The sequence below is a fragment of the Tachyglossus aculeatus genome, chromosome X2 (assembly GCF_015852505.1).
Source record: "Tachyglossus aculeatus isolate mTacAcu1 chromosome X2, mTacAcu1.pri, whole genome shotgun sequence".
Taxonomy (NCBI): Eukaryota; Metazoa; Chordata; class Mammalia; order Monotremata; family Tachyglossidae; genus Tachyglossus; species Tachyglossus aculeatus.
The window spans coordinates 15,503,606-15,524,237 of NC_052100.1; the positions used below are offsets into that span (position 1 = coordinate 15,503,606).

General features: G+C 48.8%; 1 protein-coding gene and 1 long non-coding RNA gene across 11 annotated transcripts in view; one reads left to right on the forward strand and one right to left on the reverse strand.

Annotated features, from left to right (window-relative positions):
- The window catches only part of LOC119949475, a 43,543-nt gene extending 41,025 nt beyond the window's left edge, over positions 1–2,518 (reverse strand). For 6 of the 7 annotated variants that reach the window (XR_005457206.1, XR_005457205.1, XR_005457203.1 and 3 more), the window contains exons 1-2: positions 2,482–2,518; positions 14–135 (exon numbers count right to left, since the gene is read on the reverse strand). This is a non-coding gene — a long non-coding RNA (uncharacterized LOC119949475). The remainder of the gene's footprint in view (positions 1–13; positions 136–2,481) is intronic. The other variant, XR_005457204.1, reaches the window with a different exon arrangement.
- A 3,657-nt stretch (positions 2,519–6,175) lies between these two features.
- LOC119949504 (dynein light chain roadblock-type 2-like) lies at positions 6,176–17,772 on the forward strand. Of its 4 annotated transcripts, none has more exons than XR_005457214.1 (4): positions 6,176–6,199; positions 7,078–7,147; positions 14,194–14,351; positions 17,478–17,772. XR_005457214.1 is itself a non-coding variant. In XM_038771330.1 (4 exons), the coding sequence occupies exons 1-4, from the start codon at positions 6,841–6,843 to the stop codon at positions 17,613–17,615; spliced, it is 402 nt and encodes a 133-aa protein (XP_038627258.1). In that variant the 5' UTR covers positions 6,826–6,840; the 3' UTR covers positions 17,616–17,772. The 4 variants fall into 4 exon arrangements, 1 of the variants encoding a protein (XP_038627258.1); XR_005457213.1 differs by lacking the exon at positions 6,176–6,199 and adding an exon at positions 6,238–6,418; XR_005457212.1 differs by lacking the exon at positions 6,176–6,199 and adding an exon at positions 6,238–6,408.
- The last annotated feature ends 2,860 nt before the right edge of the window (positions 17,773–20,632 follow it).

Consider the following 20,632-nt stretch of genomic DNA (forward strand, 5'->3'; position numbering starts at 1 on the left):
TACCTGTCCTTACCTCACCTTGGAGCCTGTCCTCAGGGAAGCAGGGCTTCGGGATCTTGGCCGCAGGGATCTCCCGCAGAGAAACCTGGTCCTGGAGTTTCTGCACCTGCTTGCAAGCCATCCATCAGGGGCCATCTACAACCCCACAGGGCAGAGAAAGAGAAACCCAACAGATCTTACAGTGCTCGGCACACAGTAAGCGCTTAATAAATACGACTGATCGATCAATGTTGGCCCAGCTCTCAACCGTCCTTGCTAATAGGACCCTGATAGGGCTCACCTCCTCCAGGAGGCCTTCCCAGACTGAGCCCTCTCCTTCCTCTCCCCCTCCTCTCCCTCTCCATCCCCCCCACCTTACCTCTTTCCCCTCCCCACAGCACCTGTACATATGTTTGTATGTATTTATTACTTTATTTTATTTGTACATATTTATTCTATTTATTTTATTTTGTTAATATGTTTTGTTTTGTTGTCTGTCTCCCCCTTCTAGACTGTGAGCCCACTGTTGGGTAGGGACCATCTCTATATGTTGCCAACTTGTACTTCCCAAGTCCTTAGTACAGTGCTCTGCACACAGTAAGTGCTCAATAAATACGGTTGAATGAGTGAATGAATGAATGAATGAAATGCCCCAAAATCCAAGGGAAGATGGAAATGGGAAATGATAAATGAGCCTGGGGAATCAACCCAGGCCAAAGACCTGAGAATCAGATGAAATGACCTGGTGGTGAATCCCAAGCAGCAAATGGTGCCCTCCCTCTGCACATCCGCCAAGCTAGCTCTTCCTCCCTTCAAAGCCCTGAGAGCTCACCTCCTCCAAGAGGCCTTCCCAGACTGAGCCCCCTTTTTCCTCTCCTCCTCCCCATCCCCCCCACCCTATCTCCTTCCCCTCCCCACAGCACCTGTATATGTTTGCACAGATTTACTACTCTATTTAACTTGTACATATTTACTATTCTACTTATTTTGTTAATGATGTGCATCTAGCTTTACTTCTATTTATTCTGATGACTTGACACCTGTCCACCTGTTTTGTTTTGTCGTCTGTCTCCCCATTCTAGACTGTGACCCCGTAGTTGGGTAGGGACCATCTCTGTATGTTGCCAACTCGTACTCCCAAGCACATAGTACAGTGCTCTGCACACAGTAAGCGCTCAATAAATATGACTAATCGAATGAATGAATGAAATGGTGCCGCGAACACCGTGGAGGGTTAAATCAGATAGTACGGGAGCCCGGGCTTTGGAGTCAGAGGTCATGGGTTCAAATCCCGGCTCCACCAATTGTCAGCTGTGTGACTTTGGGCAAGTCACTTAACTTCTCTGTGCCTCAGTTCCCTCATCTGTAAAATGGGGATTAAGACTGTGAGCCCCCCGTGGGACAATCTGATCACCCTGTAACCTCCCCAGCACTTAGAACAGTGCTTTGCACATAGTAAGTGCTTAACAAATGCCATCATCATTATTATTATTATTATTACGGGCCCCTCTAGGCTGTAAGCTCCTCCCTCTAACTTGTAAGCTCCTGGTGGGCACAGAACATGCCCACCAACTCTATGGAACTGGGCTCTCTCAAGCGCTGCTTCCCTGCTGAAGCCAAGCACTCAATCGGTACCACTGATTGATCTCAATCTCAGGACAGTGATTGGCACATAGTAAGTGCAAAGCGGCGTGGCTCAGTGGAAAGAGCGAGGGCCTGGGAGTCGGAGGTCATGCGTTCGAATCCCGGCTCCGCCACCTGTCGGCTGTGTGACCTTGGGCAAGCCACTTAACTTCTCTGTGCCTCAGTTACCTCATCTGCAAAATGGGGATTAAGACTGTGAGCCCCAAGTGGGACAACCTGGTCACCTTGTAGCCCCCCCCGCCAAGCGCTTAGAACAGTGCTTTGCACATAGTAAGCGCTTAACAAACACCATTATTATTATTATTGACTGATTCCCAGTGAAATACAATCCGCTGATCTAAGGCTGAACCTTTACCGCCAATCCCGGCCCTTCCTTATGTGGCCAATGGTTACGCAATGTTTTTCCCTTCAGCGTGGGCCCAGAACCAGGCGAGCAGGAGTCTGACGGTGGTTTTCCGCCGCCGTTTGGCGCGGCCTAGTGGATAGAGCACAGGCCTGGGAGTCGGAGGACCTGGGTTCTAATCCCTACTCCACCACCTGTCTGCCGCGTGCCCTCGGGCAGGTCACTTCACTTCTCGGGGCCTCAGTTTCCTCATCTGTAAAACGGGGACTGAGGCTGTGAGCCCCAGGTGAGGGCAGACACTGTGTCCGCCCCGATCCGCTCGTCTCCACCCCGGAGTTCAGTACAGTGCCCGGCACTTTGTTAGGCACTCAACAAATACCACAGCTGTTATTAGTGCCCCTTCAAGTTATCCTGAAGGGTAAACTCCCCAGGAACGAGCCAAGGGTGTCCAGCCCATGGCCAGAGCCCTTCCTCCCCTCCCTCCCCTCTCCCCACCGCGGCCTGCAGCGGCCTACCTCCGCCCTCTGTCTGTCTGTCTGTCTGTCTGTCTGTCTGTCTGTGAGCTGGGCTGGGCCGGGCCGGGCCGGGCCGGGCCTGGGGGCAGAGCCCCCCTCTCTCCTCCCTCCTTCCCCCGCCCGCCGGGGCCCTGGGCATTGGGCACCAGCGGCGGGCGGGCGGGGCGGGGCCCGGCTGTAGGATGGATGACCCCGCGCCATCCTGACCGCTCCCGGGCTCTGGGGAGGAGGAGGAGGAGGACGACGACGACGACGACGACGAAAATCCTCGCTTCTTCCGCCACCCGAGCGGGGAAGGAGGGCGTCGGCAGTGGTCGGGAAGGGGCCGGCCCCGCCGCTCGGCCGCCCTTCGCCCGTACGAACCATCGCCTCGCGAGCGCCTTCTGCGGCAGCTCCGCCCACCGCAGCCGGCCCCGCCGCGGGGCACGACGGGACTGGTAGTTCTGTGGCCCCGGCCGGACGCCCTCCAGAGCGAGCGCCGGACTACGACTCCCAGAAGCCTTTGCTCCCTCCCCTCGCGGCAGGGTCTGATTGAGTCGGTGCCTGGGGTGGGCTAGGTCAGTCCCCGCATTCGAGCGCGGATGATCGAGCGATCCCTCTGTGCCAATCGCTGGTGCGGGGATTTGGCGGCCAGAGCAGAGGCAGCGTCCCAGGCTAAGGAAGAGGGAGAACAGATGCCTTTCCCCCAGTTTTACAGATTGGGCATTGAAGCCCAGAGAAGCCAAAGAGCCTTTGCCCAAGGTCACGCAGCACACAAGTGTCAGAACCAGGACTAGGACCCAAGACTTCCAACTCCCAGCCCTGGGCACTTTCCACTGGCTTCGCTGCTTCTTGAGGGTCGTGCGGAGTTGTTTGGATCTCCCATCCTCCTGTCTCTCCCCTCTTCAGTCTATACTTCACTCTGCTGCCCGGATTATATTTGTACAGAAACCCTCTGGGCATGTTACTTCCCTCCTCAAAAATCTCCAGTGCCCGCCAACGTACGCATCAAGCAAAAACTCCTCACCTCGGCTTCAAGGCTCTCCATCACCTCGCCCCCTCCTATCAATCAATCGATCGTATTTATTGAGCACCTACTGTGTGCAGAGCATTGTACTAAGCGCTTGGGAAGTACAAGTTGGCAACATATAGAGACAGTCCCTACCCAACGGTGGGCTCGCAGTCTCCTATCTCACCTCCCTTCTCTCCTTCTACGGCCCAGCCCGCACCCTCCGCTCCTCTGCTGCTAACCTCCTCACCGTGCCTCGTTCTCGCCTGTCCCGCCGTCGACCCCCGGCCCACGTGCTTCCCCTGGCCTGGAATGCCCTCCCTCCGCACATCCGCCAAGCTAGCTCTCTTCCTCCCTTCAAAGCCCTACTGAGAGCTCACCCCCTCCAGGAGGCCTTCTCAGACTGAGCCCCCTTTCCCCCCCTTCCTCCCCATCCTCCCCCACCCTACCTCCTTCCCCTCCCCACAGCACTTGTATATATTTGTACAGATTTATTACTCTATTCATTTTACTTTTACATATTTACTACTCTATTTTGTTAATGATGTACATATAGCTATAATTCTATTTATTCTAACGATTTTGACACCTGTCTACATGTATTGTTTTGTTGTCTGTCTCCCCCTTCTAGACTGTGAGCCCGTTGTTGGGTAGGGACCGTCTCTATATGTTGCCCACTTGTACTTCCCAAGTGCTTAGTACAATGCTCTGCACACAGTAAGCGCTCAATAAATACGATTGAATGAATGACTATGTTGCCAATTTGTAATAATAATGATGGCATTTGTTAAGCGCTTCCTATGTGCAAAGCACTGTTCTAATCGCTGGGGAGGATACAAGGTGATCAGGTTGTCCCACGTGGGGCTCACAGTCTTAATCCCCATATTACAGATATTACAGATTACAGATGAGGTGACTGAGGCACAGAGAAATTGAGTGACTTGCCCAAAATCACACAGCTGAGAATTGGCGGAGCCAGGATTTGAACCCATGAGCTCTGACTCCCAAGCCCGTGCTCTGTGTACACAGCCACGCTGCTTCTGTACTTCCCAAGTGCTTAGTACAGTACTCTGCACACAGTAAGCGCTCAAATACAACTGAATGAATGAATGAAGTGACTTGTCCAAGGTCTCCCAGCAAACAAGTAGTGGAGCCGGGATTAGACTGACTCATCCTCTGACTCCCAAGCTTGTGCTCTTGCCACTCGGCCATCTGAAGTAGGCTCTGTCAACAGGGGAAGGAAGAAGGAGAAGGGGGAGGGAGTGGCAGAGGGAATAGGAGGTGGAGGAGAATGGGCGATGGAAGGAGAAGAGAGAGGGAGGAGGCAAGAAAGAGCATTGGAAAATCCTAGTCCCAAAATCAGTAATGCTCCAGTCATAGGCTAACCAAGGAAAGCCTGGTTCAGCTGGCATCAGTGCAACCACAGACTGCTGAACCTGGGAGTGGAATCAGTATCAGTGGCATAGTCTAATGGATGGAGCGTGGGCCTGTGAGTCAGGAGGACCTGACTTCTAACCCCGGGCTCTGCCACTTGCCCCCAGTGCGGCTTTGGGCAAGTCATTTAATTCACCCAGTAAATTCGATTGAATGATTAATTGATCTTCAACTGTTTGTTCATTCATTCAATCGTATTTATTGAGTGCTTACTGTGTGCGGAGCACTGTACTAAGCGCTTGGAAGAGTACAATACAACGATAAACAGACACATTCCCTGTTGGCTGTCTACTGGCCTCTTCCCCCCTGCCTCCCTCATCTCTTGACCCTAATGGCCAGGTACTTTATTGAGAAAATCGAAACCATCAGGCACGAGCTCCCTAAAATCTCCCCGGCTCCTCTCCTGTCCCTCCCTCCTCCTTCCCCTTCTTCAACTCTCCCATCTTTCCCGGCAATATCTCAAGAGATCCCTTCCCTCCTCTCTGACTTCTAACCCGGGCTTTGCCACTTGCCCCCAGTGGGACTTTGGGCAAGTCACTTAATTTGCCTCTGCCTCAGTTACCTCATCTGTAAAATGGGGATGAAAACTGTGAGCCCAATGTGAACGATACGGACTGTGTCAGACCTGATTAGTTTATATCTGGAGAAGCAGTGTGGCTCAGTGGAAAGAGCACGGGCTTGCGAGCCAGAGGTCACGATTAATCCTGGCTCTGCCGCTTGTCGGCTGTGTGATTTTGGGCGAGTCACTTCACTTCTCTGTAAAATAGGGGTTAAGACTGTGAGCTCCACATGGGACAACCTGATGACCTTGTATCTACCCCAGCGCTTAGAACAGTGCTTGGCAGATAGTAAGCGCTTAAAAATACAGTCATTATTACCGTCTACTCCAGTGCATAGTACAGTGACTGGCGCACAGTAAGCAACTGACGAATGCCATTAAAAGAAGAAAAACCAAAGAAACCTCCGGCTCCAGTCAGTGCGCAGATGATGCCGGCACCTGATTCTGTAGTCCTTGTGTACCTAAAGCAGTCCACTCCCAGCTGCCACCGAGAGAGAGAGAGAGAAAAGGAGGAGGAGGCGGAGGAGACGACAGAGGCGCGGCCGCGTCCCCGCCGGGCCGGGGGAGGCTCCGCCCACGCCATTGGGGCCCGGCTCCGCGCGCCCCCGCTCCCCCGCGCGCCCCCGACCGGCGGCGCCCGGCCGCTTGTCCGGGGTGACGTCATCGCCCCTGTCTCCTAGCAACCGACGGGGCCCGTGGCGGCGGTTGGGCTCCCGGCTCCGCTCCGCCCCGCCATGGTAACCGGGCTGGACCCCCACCCTGCCGGGGGGGACGGGGAGAGGGGGAGCGGCCCGGGAGGAGGGCTCAGGCGGCTCGGCTTGTCGTTCTGCCTCTGGCGTAGCTGAGCCCGGGGAAGCCCCGCAACCGCCCTGCGCCGTTCATGACCAAAAAGGAGACCCAGGAGCTTTAAGCATCCCCATTTACAAGATCCATTCATGACCACAAAGTAGGCCCAGGTCCCTGAGCTTTAAGCATCCCCATTTACAAGACCTAACTTTCTATATTGCTGTGATTCCCTTTATTCATTCTCTAGCACTGTTAAATGAAGGCAGAATTTGATCGACCCTAGGAAGCTTTTGGGCTACACTGTGGTTAACTAACTCTCCAAGTCAGCGGTAGACGGGGAAGGAAAGACCGGCATACCCCACCGACCCCCAGAAATGATATGCTACACATAAACACTGAAAGATGTCACAATAATTCTGTGTGTGTGTGTGTCTGTGTGTGTATGTATACACACACCAATCTGCAACACGTGTAGTCCTAAATATTTGTCAAAATCTTCTTTTTTAAAAATTATAGAAAATCTGCCTCCTCGAGAGCCAGATTCCCTATTTCCCATTGACTTGATGACGCCTAGGATCTGATTGATCAACGCATGGTCTTTTTCCAGAATTTCGACTACAATGTCCTAGTAGGTTTTTACTGAATCTGGAGGACACTTAGGATCTGGATAACTTCTCAACTAAAGTTAAATAATGTTTTCACGAGAATCTCACTGAGATGTCTTTGCAATGGACAATTTAGTCTCGAGTTGGAGAAAAAGGAAAGTGTATATCCCCCAACATGTTATTTTGGTTAATTAACTCTCACTGCTCTGTTTCATTCGTTATAGACGGCAAGGACCTTAAGGAGGTTGTGGTTCCATAGAAGGGTTGTTGGAGTTATGGTTATAAGTGCAGACGGTAAATATATTTCAACTATATTTAAAGATCTAAAATGTAACTTCATAGGTGTGTGTTATACCAGGCCTGAAGAAAAAAAAATGCCTTGTAAAATACTTTGATATCAAAGAACTGTTCTCTATATTTTGAGTTTAACACTTTATGGGTATTATGCTAAAAAATCCAGCGGTTCTTCTAAAAAACCTAAATACAATTCCACCCCCCAATTTGTATTCTTCAGTAACTATTCAGAAAGGGGAAAATGTTTGAGTTATGATAGTTCTCAACAGCTGTTGGTTTCGCTCCTGAATTTGAAGAGCTTACCGCTGGGAATTTCTGGGAATGTCTGGGAATTTCTCAGTTTAGGAAAGACATTTATATAGCCTACGAGTTTAGAAGCAGTGTGGCTTAGCGGATAGAGCAGGGGCCAGAAGGACCTGGCTTCTGATCTCGGCTCCACCGCTTATCTGCTGTGTGACCCTGGGCCAGTCGGTTCACTTCTCTGTGCCGCAGGGACCTCAGATGTAGAATGGGGATTGAGATTGTGAGCCCCACGTGGGACAGGGACTTTATCCAACTTGATTTGCTTGTATCCATCTGGGCGCTTAGTACAGTGCCCCCACATAGTAAGCCCTTAAATACCATCATTATTAGTATTCTGTGGGCCTTAGTTATCTCATCTGTAAAGTGGGGACTAAGAGAATGTGAGCCCCATGTGGAACAGGGACTGTGACCAACCTGATTAACTTTTATCTACCCCAGTGTTTAGAACGGTGTTTGGCACATCGTAAGTGCTTAACAAGTACCATAATTAGTTTCAGAAACAGATAATGGACTGCGAGATAATAATCGACTCTGTCCTGAATCCTGATTCTAGTGTGAAAAGGTGCAAACATACTGTCACCTCTGTACTTTCATTCATTCATTCAATCGTATTTATTGAGCCCTTATTGTGTGCAGAGCACTGTCCTAAGCGCTTGGGAAGTACAGATTGGCAACATATAGAGACAGTCCCTACCCGGAAACGGACTCACAGTCTAGAAGGGGGAGACAGACAACAAAACGAAACATGTAGACAGGTGTCAGTGTACTTGAGCCCACTCCCACCCCATCCCGCCCATGGCAGTTATGTCCATATCTTTAAACCCGGTTGCTTCCCCCTACCTGTTAATTTATTTCAGTTTCAGGACCTCCCATTAGACTGTAAGCTCCTTGAGGGAAGGGACTGTGTTCGTGCCCATTAACAGATGAGGGAAGTGAGGGGCAGAGAAATTGAGCGACTTGTCCAAGGTCACCTGGCAGACAGATGGTGGAGCCAGGATTAGAACCAGGTCCTTCTGACTCCCAGGGCTGTGCTCTATCCAGACCCGCCTTTTCCTCTTCTGGAGCCCCCTTTGCTGTCATCCCAGCTCCTCCACTTCCATCCCTCCTCCGGACATCCCTTTTGTAAAAGGGTCATATGTTGGGCTGTGTGCTGTGCGACCTTGGGCAAGTCACTTAATTTCTCTGTGCCTCAGTTACCTCATCTGTAAAATAGGGATTAAGACAGTCAGCCCTGAGTGGGATATGGACTGTGTCCAGCCTAATTGCCTTGTCCAGCTCGTAGAACAGTGACTGACACTGTTTTTTAAGCCCTTAAAAAATACCACAGTTATTATTATATCGTATTCTCCCAAGTGCTAAGTACAGGGCTCTGCCCAAAGCAAGTACTCAGTAAACACTATTGATTGATTGAATTCATACTGGATTACTAGAGGGGAAATCAGTCGTGTAGAGAGATGGTAGGTGGCACATCCCTAACCGTTACTGAGGGTAATCATCACCGTGTTCCTTCAAGAATCCTGTTGCTACTGTTGGAGAACTGAGCTAGGTGGACCAGTGGCATCTAGTGGGCCGGTGGGCCATAATGACATTTCTTAAGGGCCTCTGATTTTACACATGAGAATTGAGTTTGGTAATCAACTTCCTTTCTGATGGTCCTACTTGTTCTGGCTTTAGTATTTATCAGTCAACCACTGGTATTTATTGAGGGTCTAGCATGTGCAGAGCAGTGTACCAAGTGCTTGGAAAGTACATTTTGGCAACAGAGAGAGACAATCCCTACCCAACAATGGGCTCACAGTCTAGAAGGGGAGAGACAGACAACAATACAAAGCAAAACAAAACAAGTAGACAGGCATCAATAGCATTCATACAATCATATTTATTGAGCGCTTACTGTGTGCAGAGCACTGTACTAAGTGCTTGGGAAGTACAAGTTGGCAACATATAGAGATGGTCCCTACCCAACAGCGGGTTCACAGTCTAGAAGGGGGAGACAGACAACAAAACAAAACATATTAACAAAATAAAATAAATAGAACAGTAAATATGTACAAGTAAAATAGAGTAATAAATCTGTACAAACATATATACAGGTGCTGTGGGGAGGGGAAGGAGGTAGGGTTGGGGGGATGGGGAGGGGGAGAGGAATAGGGGGGCTCAGTCTGGGAAGGCCTCCTGGGAGGAAAGGGAGGAGAGAATTATAGATATATACACATCATTAATAAAATAAATAGAATAATAAATATGTACATGTATACACAAGTGTTGTGGGGTGCGGAGGGGGGTAGAGCAGAGGGAGGGAGTCGGGGCAACAGGGAGGGGAGGAGGAGCAGAGGAAAAGGGGGACTTAGTCTGGGAAGGCCTTCTGGAGGAGGTGAGCTTTCAGTAGGGCTTTGAAGAGGGGAAGTGTGCTAGTTTGGTGGATGTGAGGAGGGAGGGCATTCCAGGCCAGAGGTAGGACGTGGGCCAGGGGTCGACGGCCGGACAGGCGAGAATGAAGCACAGTGAGGTTAGAGGCAGAGGAGCGGAGTGTGCGGGCTGGGCTGTAGAAGGTGAGAAGGGAGGTGAGGTAAGAGGGGGCAGGGTGATGGAGAGCTTTGAAGCCAATAGTGAGGATTTGTCCATCACCACTCCTGCAAGGACAAATCAAATGCAGTTTTCACCCTGCCACCCTAAACTCAAGTCCCGTGTCAGTCAGGAACTTTATATTGGGCTCTCGGTTTCCGAAGAGGCCTCAGTGGCTGCTTGCAACATTCTTGTTGTCCAAGCAGCCATATTTAGGAGCACATTGCTCAACCCAGTGGAGCAGGGGACCACAAAAAGTGCTCTACCTACCTTTGGTGTATGTTCACCACCTTTTCAATCAATCAATCAAATCGTATTTATTGAGCGCTTACTGTGTGTAGAGCACTGTACTAAGCACTTGGGAAGTACAAGTTGGCAACATATAGAGACAGTCCCTACCCAACAGTGGGCTCACAGTCTAAAAGGGGGAGACAGAGAACAAAGCCAAACATACTAACAAAATAAAATAAATAGAATAGATATGTACAAGTAAAATAAATGAATAGAGTAATAAATACGTACAAACATATATACATATATACAGGTGCTGTGGGGAAGGGAAGGAGGTAAGATGAGGGGGATGGAGAGGGGGACGAGGGGGAAAGGGAGGAAGGGGCTCAGTCAGGGAAGGCCTCCTGGAGGAGGTGAGCTCTCAGTAGGGCCTTGAAGGGAGGAAGAGAGCTAGCTTGGCGGATGGGCAGAGGGAGGGCATTCCAGGCCCCGGGGATGATGTGGGCCGGGGGTCGATGGCGGGACAGGTGAGAATGAGGCACGGTGAGGAGAGTAGCGGCAGAGGAGCGGAGGGTACGGGGTGGGCTGTAGAAGGAGAGAAGGGAGGTGAGGTAGGAGGGGGCAAAGTGATGGACAGCTGTGAAGCTGAGGGTGAGGAGTTTCTGCCTGATGCACAGATTGATTGGTAGCCACTGGAGATTTTTGAGGAGGGGAGTAACATGCCCAGAGCATTTCTAGACAAAGACAATCTGGGCAGCAGCACGAAGTATGGATTGAAGTGGGGAGAGACATGAGGATGGGAGATCAGAGAGAAGGCTGATACAGTAGTCCAGACGGGATAGGATCAGAGCTTGAACGAGCAGGGTAGCGGTTTGGATGGAGAGGAAAGGGCGGATCTTGGCGATGTTGCGGAGCTGAGACCGGCAGGTTTTGGTGACGGCGTGGATGTGAGGGGTGAATGAGAGAGCGGAGTCGAGGATGACACCAAGGTTGCAGGCTTGTGAGACGGGAAGGGTGGTAGTGCCGTCAACAGAGGTGGGAAAGTCAGGGAGAGGGCAGGGTTTGGGAGAGAAGACAAGGAGTTCAGTCTTGGACATATTGAGTTTTAGGTGTCGGGCAGACATCCAGATGGAGATGTCCTGAAGGCAGGCGGAGATGCGAGCCTGGAGAGAGGGGGAGAGAGCAGTGGCAGAGATGTAGATCTGGGTGTCATCAGTGTAGAGATGATAGTTGAAGCCGTGGGAACGAATGAGGTCACCAAGGGACTGAGTGTAGATCGAGAACAGAAGGGGACCAAGCACTGAACATTGGGGAACCCCCACAGTAAGGGGATGGGAGGGGGCGGAGGAGCCTGCAAAAGAGACTGAGAATGAACGACCGGAGAGATAAGAGGAGAACCAGGAGAGGACGGAGTCTGTGAAGCCAAGGTCGGATAGCGTGTTGAGGAGAAGGGGGTGGTCCACAGTGTCGAAGGCAGCTGAGACGTCGAGGAGGATTAGGACAGAGTATGAGCCGTTGGATTTGGCAAGCAAGAGGTCATTGGTGACCTTTGAGAGGGCAGTTTCCATGGAATGTAGGGGACGGAAGCCAGACTGGAGGGGGTCGAGAAGAGAGTAGGTGTTGAAGACTTCGAGGCAGCGCGCGTAGACAACTTGTTCAAGGAGTTTGGAAAGGAATGGTAGGAGGGATATGGGGCGATAACTAGAAGGTGAGGTGGGGTTAAGAGAGGGTTTTTTTCGGATGGGAGAGACATGGGCATGTTTGAAGGCAGAGGGGAAGGAACCAGTGGAGAGAGAACGGTTGAAGATGGAGGTTAAGGCGGGGGAGAAGGGATGGAGCGAGAGATTTCATGAGATGAGAGGGAATGGGGTCAGAAGCACAGGTGGCCGGAGTAGCACTTGAGAGGAGGGAGGAGAGCTCCTCTGAGGATACTGCTGGGAAGGATGGGAGAGTAGCAGAGAGTGTGGAGAGCCGGGGGGTTGGAGAAGGGGGGGGAGTGACCTTGGGGAGGTCAGACCTGATGGATTTAATTTTGTTAATGAAGTAGGAGGCCAGATCGTTGGGGGTGAGGGAAGGAGGAGGGGGAGGAACCGGAGGCCTGAGTAGGGAGTTAAATGTACGGAAGAGCTGGCGGGGATGATGGGCATGGGTGTCAATAAGGGAGGAGAAATAGTTTTGTCTGGCAGAGGAGAGGGCTGAGTTAAGGCAGGAAAGGATAAACTTGAAGTGAAAGAGGTTGGCATGGTGTTTAGACTTTCGCCAGCAATGTTCGGCAGCTCGAGCATAAGAGCGAAGGAGGTGCACAGTGGCAGTGATCCAGGGCTGTGGGTTAGTGGTACGAGAGCGTCGAAGGGAAAGGGGAGCGAGTGAGTCTAGCTGAGTAGAAAGGGCAGAGTTGAGAGCAGTAATCTGATCGTCAAGACTGGGTAGAGAGGAGAGGGAGGCGAGGTGGGGTGTGAGGTGCTCAGAAAGATGGATGGGGTCAAGAGAGCAGAGATCTCTATGAGGGAGTAATATGGATTTACAGGGGAAAGGAGTGTGAGTGAGGAGGCAGGTGAGAACATTATGATCAGAGAGGGATTTCAGAGTTGGTGAGGGTGGACACAGTGCAGCGATAGGAGATCACGAGGTCGAGAGTATGACCAAGTTGGTGAGTGGGTGAGGTGGGGTGGAGCAAGAGGTTGGCAGCGTCGAGGAGAGATAGAAGGTGGGCGGCAGAGGCGTCATCAGGGAGGAGTCATCAGGAGTCATCAGTTTTCAGCCACACACAAGGAGAAAGCACCACTGTCGGTAGCTGGGTCTTTGAATATGAAGAATAGATATCTTTGTGTGAATTCATATGACCGAAATAACTACATTTAGTGCCAATTAACGCAGACCATTTAACACCATTTTGAACAGATACCTCCAAGTGGCTTCTCGGTGACTTAATCAATTTCTATGTGTTTTCTGTAATGTGTAGTATGGAGCATTAGAGTTATTCAGTATAAGGACTTAATAAATGTTTGTGTTTATGATTGCAAACAACAGACAATAGACTGTGAGCCCACTGTTGGGTAGGGACTGTCTCTATATGTTGCCAACTTGTACTTCCCAAGCGCTTAGTACAGTGATCTGCACACAGTAAGCGCTCAATAAATACGATTGAATGAATGAATGAACGCCGGGGTGGCTCCCAAGGAGATCGGGTTGGACGCAGGCCTTGTCCCGCAGCGGGCTCTTACCATGTGTATTACTCTATTTATTTATTTATTTATTTATTTTATATTACTCTTTATTTGATTTGTACATGTTTATTCTATTTATTTTATTTTGTTAATATGTTTTGTTTTGTTGTCTGTCTCCCCCTTCTAGACTGTGAACCCACTGTTGGGTAGGGACCGTCTCTATATGTTGCCGATTTGTACTTCCCAAGCGCTTAGTACAGTGCTCTGCACACAGTAAGCGCTCAATAAATACGAATGAATGAATGAATAATGGTATTTTGTTAAGCGCTTACTATGTGCGAGGCACTGTACTAAGCACTGGGGTAGATACAAGCAAATTGGGTTGGACATAGTCCCTGTCCCATGTGGGGCTCACAGTCTCAATCCCCTTTTTACAGATGAGGTAACTGAGGCCCAGAGAAGTGAAGTGACTTGCCCAAGGTCGCACAGCAGACAGGTGGAGGAGCCAGAATAAGGACGAATGACCTTCTGACTCCCAGGCCCGTGCTCTATCCACTACACTATGCTGCTTCTCTAGTAAATAAACTCTGAGATGATGTAATCTAGATTTATTTTTCTAAAGATTTTCTAATAAATCCTAATATAAAATTTAAATTTTGTGAGAGAAGCTGTTAATGAATAGAGAATATTCATTTATGGGTTTTCATTTGAATGTGCTCTTTAGCATGCAGTGATGATCTGTGCACTAATAGTATGTTTTGTATTCACTCATTTTTATAGGCACTCCAATTAAAAAAAACCTATTGTACCCTGCAACAGTTCAATATGCAAAGCATCTTCATCACCTTATAGAACTAGCACAGTACGCTGTGAAAGAATTTAATCCTCAAGATGCCCTAAATCTTCTTCGGATTGCTACAGAGAAATATGAAATCCTGGTAATACCAGGTAATTTAATATTTAAAGTGACTTTTTGTAACTTTAAAAAACAAACCACATTCTTATACATTCGGTGTTACCTACTGTTTCGAAGCATATCAAACAGCCATTTAGATGTACATTGATCAAAGCCAAAAATGTTAAGTGAGACCTTGGCTTTCAATTTTTGATGGCTGGGTGAGGTGGATGCACCAACGCTTACCTCTACAGTCCGTCCAGTCCTCTAGACAGGGCAGGGAACATGTATATCAACTCTGTTATATTGTACTCCCCCATAGGCTTAGTACAGTGCTCTGCACACATTGACTGATTGATAAAATGGCACTCCTGCCCAGATCATCTTTCTGAAACCTTGCTTGGCACACATCATCTTTCACCTCAAAACCAGTGGGGCCTAGTGGAATAAGCACAGACCTGGGAGCCAGGAGTCACAGGTTCTAGTCCCAGCTCTGCTACTTGCCTGTTGCTCGACCTTGGGCAAGTCACTAATCTTCTCCGGGCCTCAGTTTTCTCATACGTTCCCGGCTCATACTATTTGCTCCACCCAAGCCCACCTCCAACCTGTGCTCTCAGCTCAGCTCATTCATACTATCCCTGCAATCAAGAGCACCCTTCTCCCCCTGCCCCCACCCTGAAATCCACCAGACCTTAATCCTCCTCACCTTCAAAGGCCTCTTAAAATGCCACCTTTTACAACAATACTTACCCAGGCAATTATCCGTACCCTGAATGCAGCAACCCATCATCTGCTTCTAGGGTTCTGTGTTTATTTTTTGTTAACTGCCTTTATGATCTAGGTCTTATCCTTTGAAAATGCAATTCATTTACTACTGATATTATTATTGAACATTCCATTTATTTATTCTGATTCCCCTGTCAGTCTCCACCCCTAGAGTGTAAGCTTCCTGTGAGCAGGGAAGGAGGAAGAGAAGGAAGAGGAGGGAGTAGAGCTTGAGAAAGGGAAGGAAGAACCTTGCAAAGTTCATGCCCAGTGGTTTCTATTTTACCCTGAAAGAAGTTGGTGAGATCATCAGGGCTATGGGAGAGAGGCAGTAGGAACACTGGAGGCTTCAAGAAGGAGTTGAAGGTTTGCAAGAGTTGATAGGGCTGCAGGCATGGGAGTCAATGAGCGAGGAATAGAATGGTTGCTGAGCCGAAGAGTGAGCTGAAATAGAGCAGGTCAGAGTGAATTCCAAGTGGCAGAAGTTAGCCTGGTGCCTTAGTTTTCACCAGCTGGGATCAGCTGCACAAGCCCAGAAATGGGGCAAGTGGGCAATGGGGGTGATCCAGGGCAGGGGGTTGCTGGTGTAAGAGTGACAGAGGGACAAGGGGGCCAGGAAGTTATTTGGTGGAGAGGGAGGTGTTGAGGAGGTGGATGGGAGGAATATGACAGTTTGGGACAGCATGAGTGGGTCCAGAGTGCAGAGGTCATGGATTTGGGGAGGTGTGGGGTGGGCCAAGATGACAGGTTAGAAGACTGTGGTTGGGTAAGGGTCTTGGCGATGTTAGGAAGGTGAACCCGACAGGTTTTGGTGCCGGATTGGATGTGTGGGGTGAACGAGAGAGCGGAGTCAAGGATGATACCAAGGGTGCAGGCTTGTGAGACGGGAAGGATGGTAGTGCCGTTCACAGTGATGGGAAAGTCAGAGAGAGGACAGGGTTTGGGAGGGAAGATAAGGAGCTCAGTCTTAGACATGTTGAGTTTTAGGTGGTGGGCGGACATCTTGGTAGAGATGTCCTGAAGGCAGGAGGAGATACGAGCCTGGAGGGAGGGAGAGAGAACAGGGGGGAGATGTAGATTTGGGTATCATCTCTGTAGATGTATGTCCTGAATTAATATTCTTTTTGCTTTTTGCTGCCTTCACACAGGTGCATTTTGCTTTCCTTTTATGGATCAGATTCCGTGTTTCAAAGACTGATAAAGTCAATCTTAATCAATCTTCTTAAAATTCCATTTTGTATGTAAACAGAAGTAAATTGGTTCTGAACATTCATCTTTAACTTTGCATAATTAGAAAATACAATTGGAAAATATTTTAACTGTAAATTTATGTTTTTAAATAACCCTGAATAAATAGGTGTGCTGTATTTTTCCACTGAAAAGTAAAGTAAGCTTATTGTGGACAAGGAATGTATCTGTTTTTTGTTGTATTGTACTCTCCCAAGCACTTAGTGAAGTGCTCTGCACACAGTAAGCGCTCAGTAAATATGATTGAATGAATGAATGAATGAAAGAGCCTGATCCTCTGCTTCAAACATGGGAAAAGTACAACTTTTCCGTGACCTTCCATTCTTTCTCAGTGGAATTGGATTCAACTGCTTTAATGCATTAAGGATGATATGATTAAGAGTATGCAGTCTTAGCATTCAACAAATTATATTCTCCCTTTCTGGTGTGGGAAAGCAAACAGACTCACCCTCCTAAACTGCAGAGAAGTGCCCGACGTCCTTCTAGAACCAGAAATCGTGCCTAATTCTTATCCATATTGTACTTTTTCCCTGGGTTTTTCCCACAGCAGACCCTTAATACGTGGTCTTACTACTACCATCCCTCCCTTCCCAGCTGCTCCCAGCATTGCCTGGCTGCACTTAAAGAATCACTTGTTCAACCTGACAGCCAATCTCCTCTGAGCAGCATATTGTTGGGAGCTGGGGAGAACTGGAGTTCAAACTGAATCACAGAGAGCCCCACCCTACTCCTTTTCCTTTCCTGTCCCATCTCGTGCCACTTTCTGGGGTTGCCCACTAAGAACAAATTTCACAGGCTGCAGCGGAATGGGTGATTAGGGATCTCAGGGAGAGGGGAGGGAGGGAAACCTTTACTGTGTACATCCAGGGGGGTTCTAAGATTGATCTGCTTTTTCTGATCTTCTTAGATGGTGAGCTCCTTGGGGGCCAGAGACCGTATCTGTATACACAGTGTAGTACACAGTAGGTGCTTAATAAATACTATTACTGCTGGCCACTTATGGCAACTCATGCTCCCCCACACAGTGACTGGACTGAGAGAATCTGCCGGCATTGTTGGAGTATAAAAAGCAACAAAAATGAGGTCTCTTTTTATTTTTAAGCTTAGCTTTTTTTGGTTGAAGTTGAACTCATGTTTCTTTCATTTTTTTCCACAGCTAAGGAATATCTTCTTGTCGTTCTTCAGGATCCATATGACTAGACCTTCTGCAGTAGTAATCTTGCATTCACGAAACTATACTTTGAAAAGGCTCAAGTTTTCATTGTGGTCCTTACTGAATTTACTAATGTACTGAGCTTGTCTTTATTAAAACTGTTTCTAGCACAGCTTCTCAGTTTTTGTTTCTGGTTGAATTTTAGAACTGTGCTTTAGCAAGATATACACAGATCAAAATCTGATGTGAGTTGCCAAGCTTAATGACTAATGTAATAAAAATGAATATGTGAAACATGCTCCCTGAAGGTGTTTCTGCTTAACTTCTGCTTTGTGCTGAGAGACAAGGAGGCACAAGAAAGAACAGCACCCTTATCTGCAAATATGAAATACAGCATCACAACAAGAGGTCATCTTTTTGTGTGTCCAATGTGGCTGGGACTGTGGATCCCACATTGTCCTTTTCAGCCACACACACACACACGCACAGGTGTACTTCAAGTAGTGCCTTCTTGGAATACGAAGGACAGCTCTACATACATATAGTACCATACTAGGCAGAAGAATTCCCTGAATACCTCACTCAAGCTTCCACAGGGTTTTATAGTTGCCATACCATTGGGGCAGTTGGGCAAAGATGTGTGCTGAGCCTGTTACAATGACCTCTAGCCACAACAATTTGCCTCCCTTCTCCTCCTGGCACTTCTGTGACACTTTTACCATTCTCTCCTTCCTTCCCCTACCATCCTTTCCCCTTCCCTCTCCCTTGTCCCATCCCTGCTGACAGCAACGGCTGTTGCTAAGAAGCAGCCACATGGTGCAGTGATGTCATCACTTAACCTCTTGTACGGTGGCACTAAATTATATGTCTTTTTGTGAACCGACTGCTCAAATATTTCATTTGGGTTGACTCTTCTGCACAAAAGACATGCCTACCCCAATTCTGCCTGGTGAATATTTAGCCATGTGCCCATTTTTCTCCATTAGATTTTAAGTGTCTCAATTGCAAGAACTGAGTCTCTTTTATACACCTTCCAAGTGACTGGTACAGTACAGTGCTCAGGACATCATAAACACTTCATCAGTGGTATTTATTGAGCAGTTACTGTATGCAGAACACTGTACTAGGCACTTACTCGATACTAGCAATGATCCTGGGTAATGAACAGATTAGTCCCTTCTGACTTGGGAGAGAGAACTCACCCTCTTGGATTCCAGTGGTGAGAATTGGTGACTCCTTCTAGTCTCTCACCACTATTGTACCCTTGCACTTGGTTGAAGATTAGAAAGAATTGCACACTACTCAGAAGACAACCACCTCAACAACCACTGGAATTAGAGAAGCAGCATGGCCTAGTGGATAGAGCTTGGGAGTCAGAAGGGCCTGGGCTCTAATGTTGGCTCTGCCACTTGTCTACTGCGTGATCTTAGACAAGTCACTTAACTTCTCTGTGTCTCAGTTACCTCATCTGTAAAATGAGGATTAAGGCTGTAAGCCCCATGTGGGACAGGGACTTTGTCCAACCTGATTAGCTTGTATCTACCCCAGGGCTTATTATACAGTGCCTGGCACATAGTAAGTGCTTAACAAATACCCTAAAAGAAACTAGCTCCCCTGCAAGTCTCAGATAGGCACTCAGGGAAGCTGCTTAAGAGAAATGAGAAGACACCTGAGCTCCCGACTGAGTCCCCTTCAATGGGAAACACCGATCAATAAGCATTAAGCTTTACTAGCTTTACTGCCCTGTGGGCCAGAATAGGGGGCATAGATATTCTCCCTCCTCTGGCCTTAAAGTGTACTGGCCTGACAGTGCACATTTTACAGAATTAAAAATGAATAATTATTAAAAATGAATAAACTCATTCGAAACAAAGCAACGACAAATGTTTTTGCATCCATTTTGAATATGAGTAGTTGGGGCAATAAATAGGTTAAGGAAGGGAATGAGTAAGAGTGGGGAAAGAAGAGGGTTGGAGGGTACAGAAGAGAAGGGTAAGGGAAGGGATAGAGGAGGGGTTCCATGGGCTGGCACTAGCCCCTGCTCTTGCCTACAGCTTGCTGATGCCAGAAGTGAAGCAGAGAGGCAAGAGTCTGTGGGAGGGCTTTAGTGCCTGCCCCTTCCCCTGATCTTCCTCCTCCTGCTGCTGCTCAACTCCTCCAGGAACTGGTATGCCTGGCAGTCCATGACAAGTGCTTGTGGCACTGGGCACGAGGCCTGAACTTACTCCCTACACTGCCACTTTGCTGCCTGGAGTGCACCCTGCCCTTGGTCACTGTTGCTGGGCCTGGTGCCTTAGCACGGGATCTACTGATGGGCCCCGTGCACAGATGGGGTAAGTTGCCTCCTCCTACTTGGCTTGGCCGATCTGCCTCAGCACCAGTGCTGCTTGCTGCAGCTGGGGGACGGATGGTGGTGTAGGGTTTACCTTGCTGTTTGGTGAAGCATGGAGCCACCATCGTTAATAGTAGTAAGTGTATTTATGGTTGTGTTATCAGGCTTAATGTTTTCAGGCCCTGGTACTATTGTTGGCTCGTGTCTCTCTTTCCTTTTGAAGCTCTTGCTTGAGAAGAGCCACTCCCTTCTTGAAGGCAGGGCGCCATGCAGGTGTGTCTTAAGCAGTTGGCTCCCAGTTTGCAGCTTGGGGTACAGCATTGTCTGAGGATTTGTTTTACTGTGTCCTCAGAACGTTTCCTCTGACCTCCTTGCTTTCGGTTTCCTAGTTTCGTAGCCAAGGGAAGTATCTTAGAGGAGGTCTCATGATCTGACCAGATTGTTCTTTTGGGGGTACATTAAGGTACTGACCTCAGTTGGAAGCTGCCACGCCTAAATTCTACTTCCCTCAACTGGGAAGCCATCTACCAAGCCATCTAGGCCAAATTGCTTGAAGTGGGTGTGGGGCAGGATAGGTGGTTTCCTCCCAATCATTCCATCTTCCTAACCTGCTGCTCGGCTTCCAGTGGACAAATGAACAAGATGAATGAGAAGCAATGTGGCCTAGTAGAAGGATCACAGGCCCAGGGGTCAGAGGACCTGGGTTCTAATCCCGCTCCACCACTTGTCTGCTGTGTGATTGTGGGCAAGTCACTTAACTTCTCTGTGCCTCAATTACCTCATCTGTAAAATTGGGATTAGTTCATTCAGTCCAATTTATTGAGCA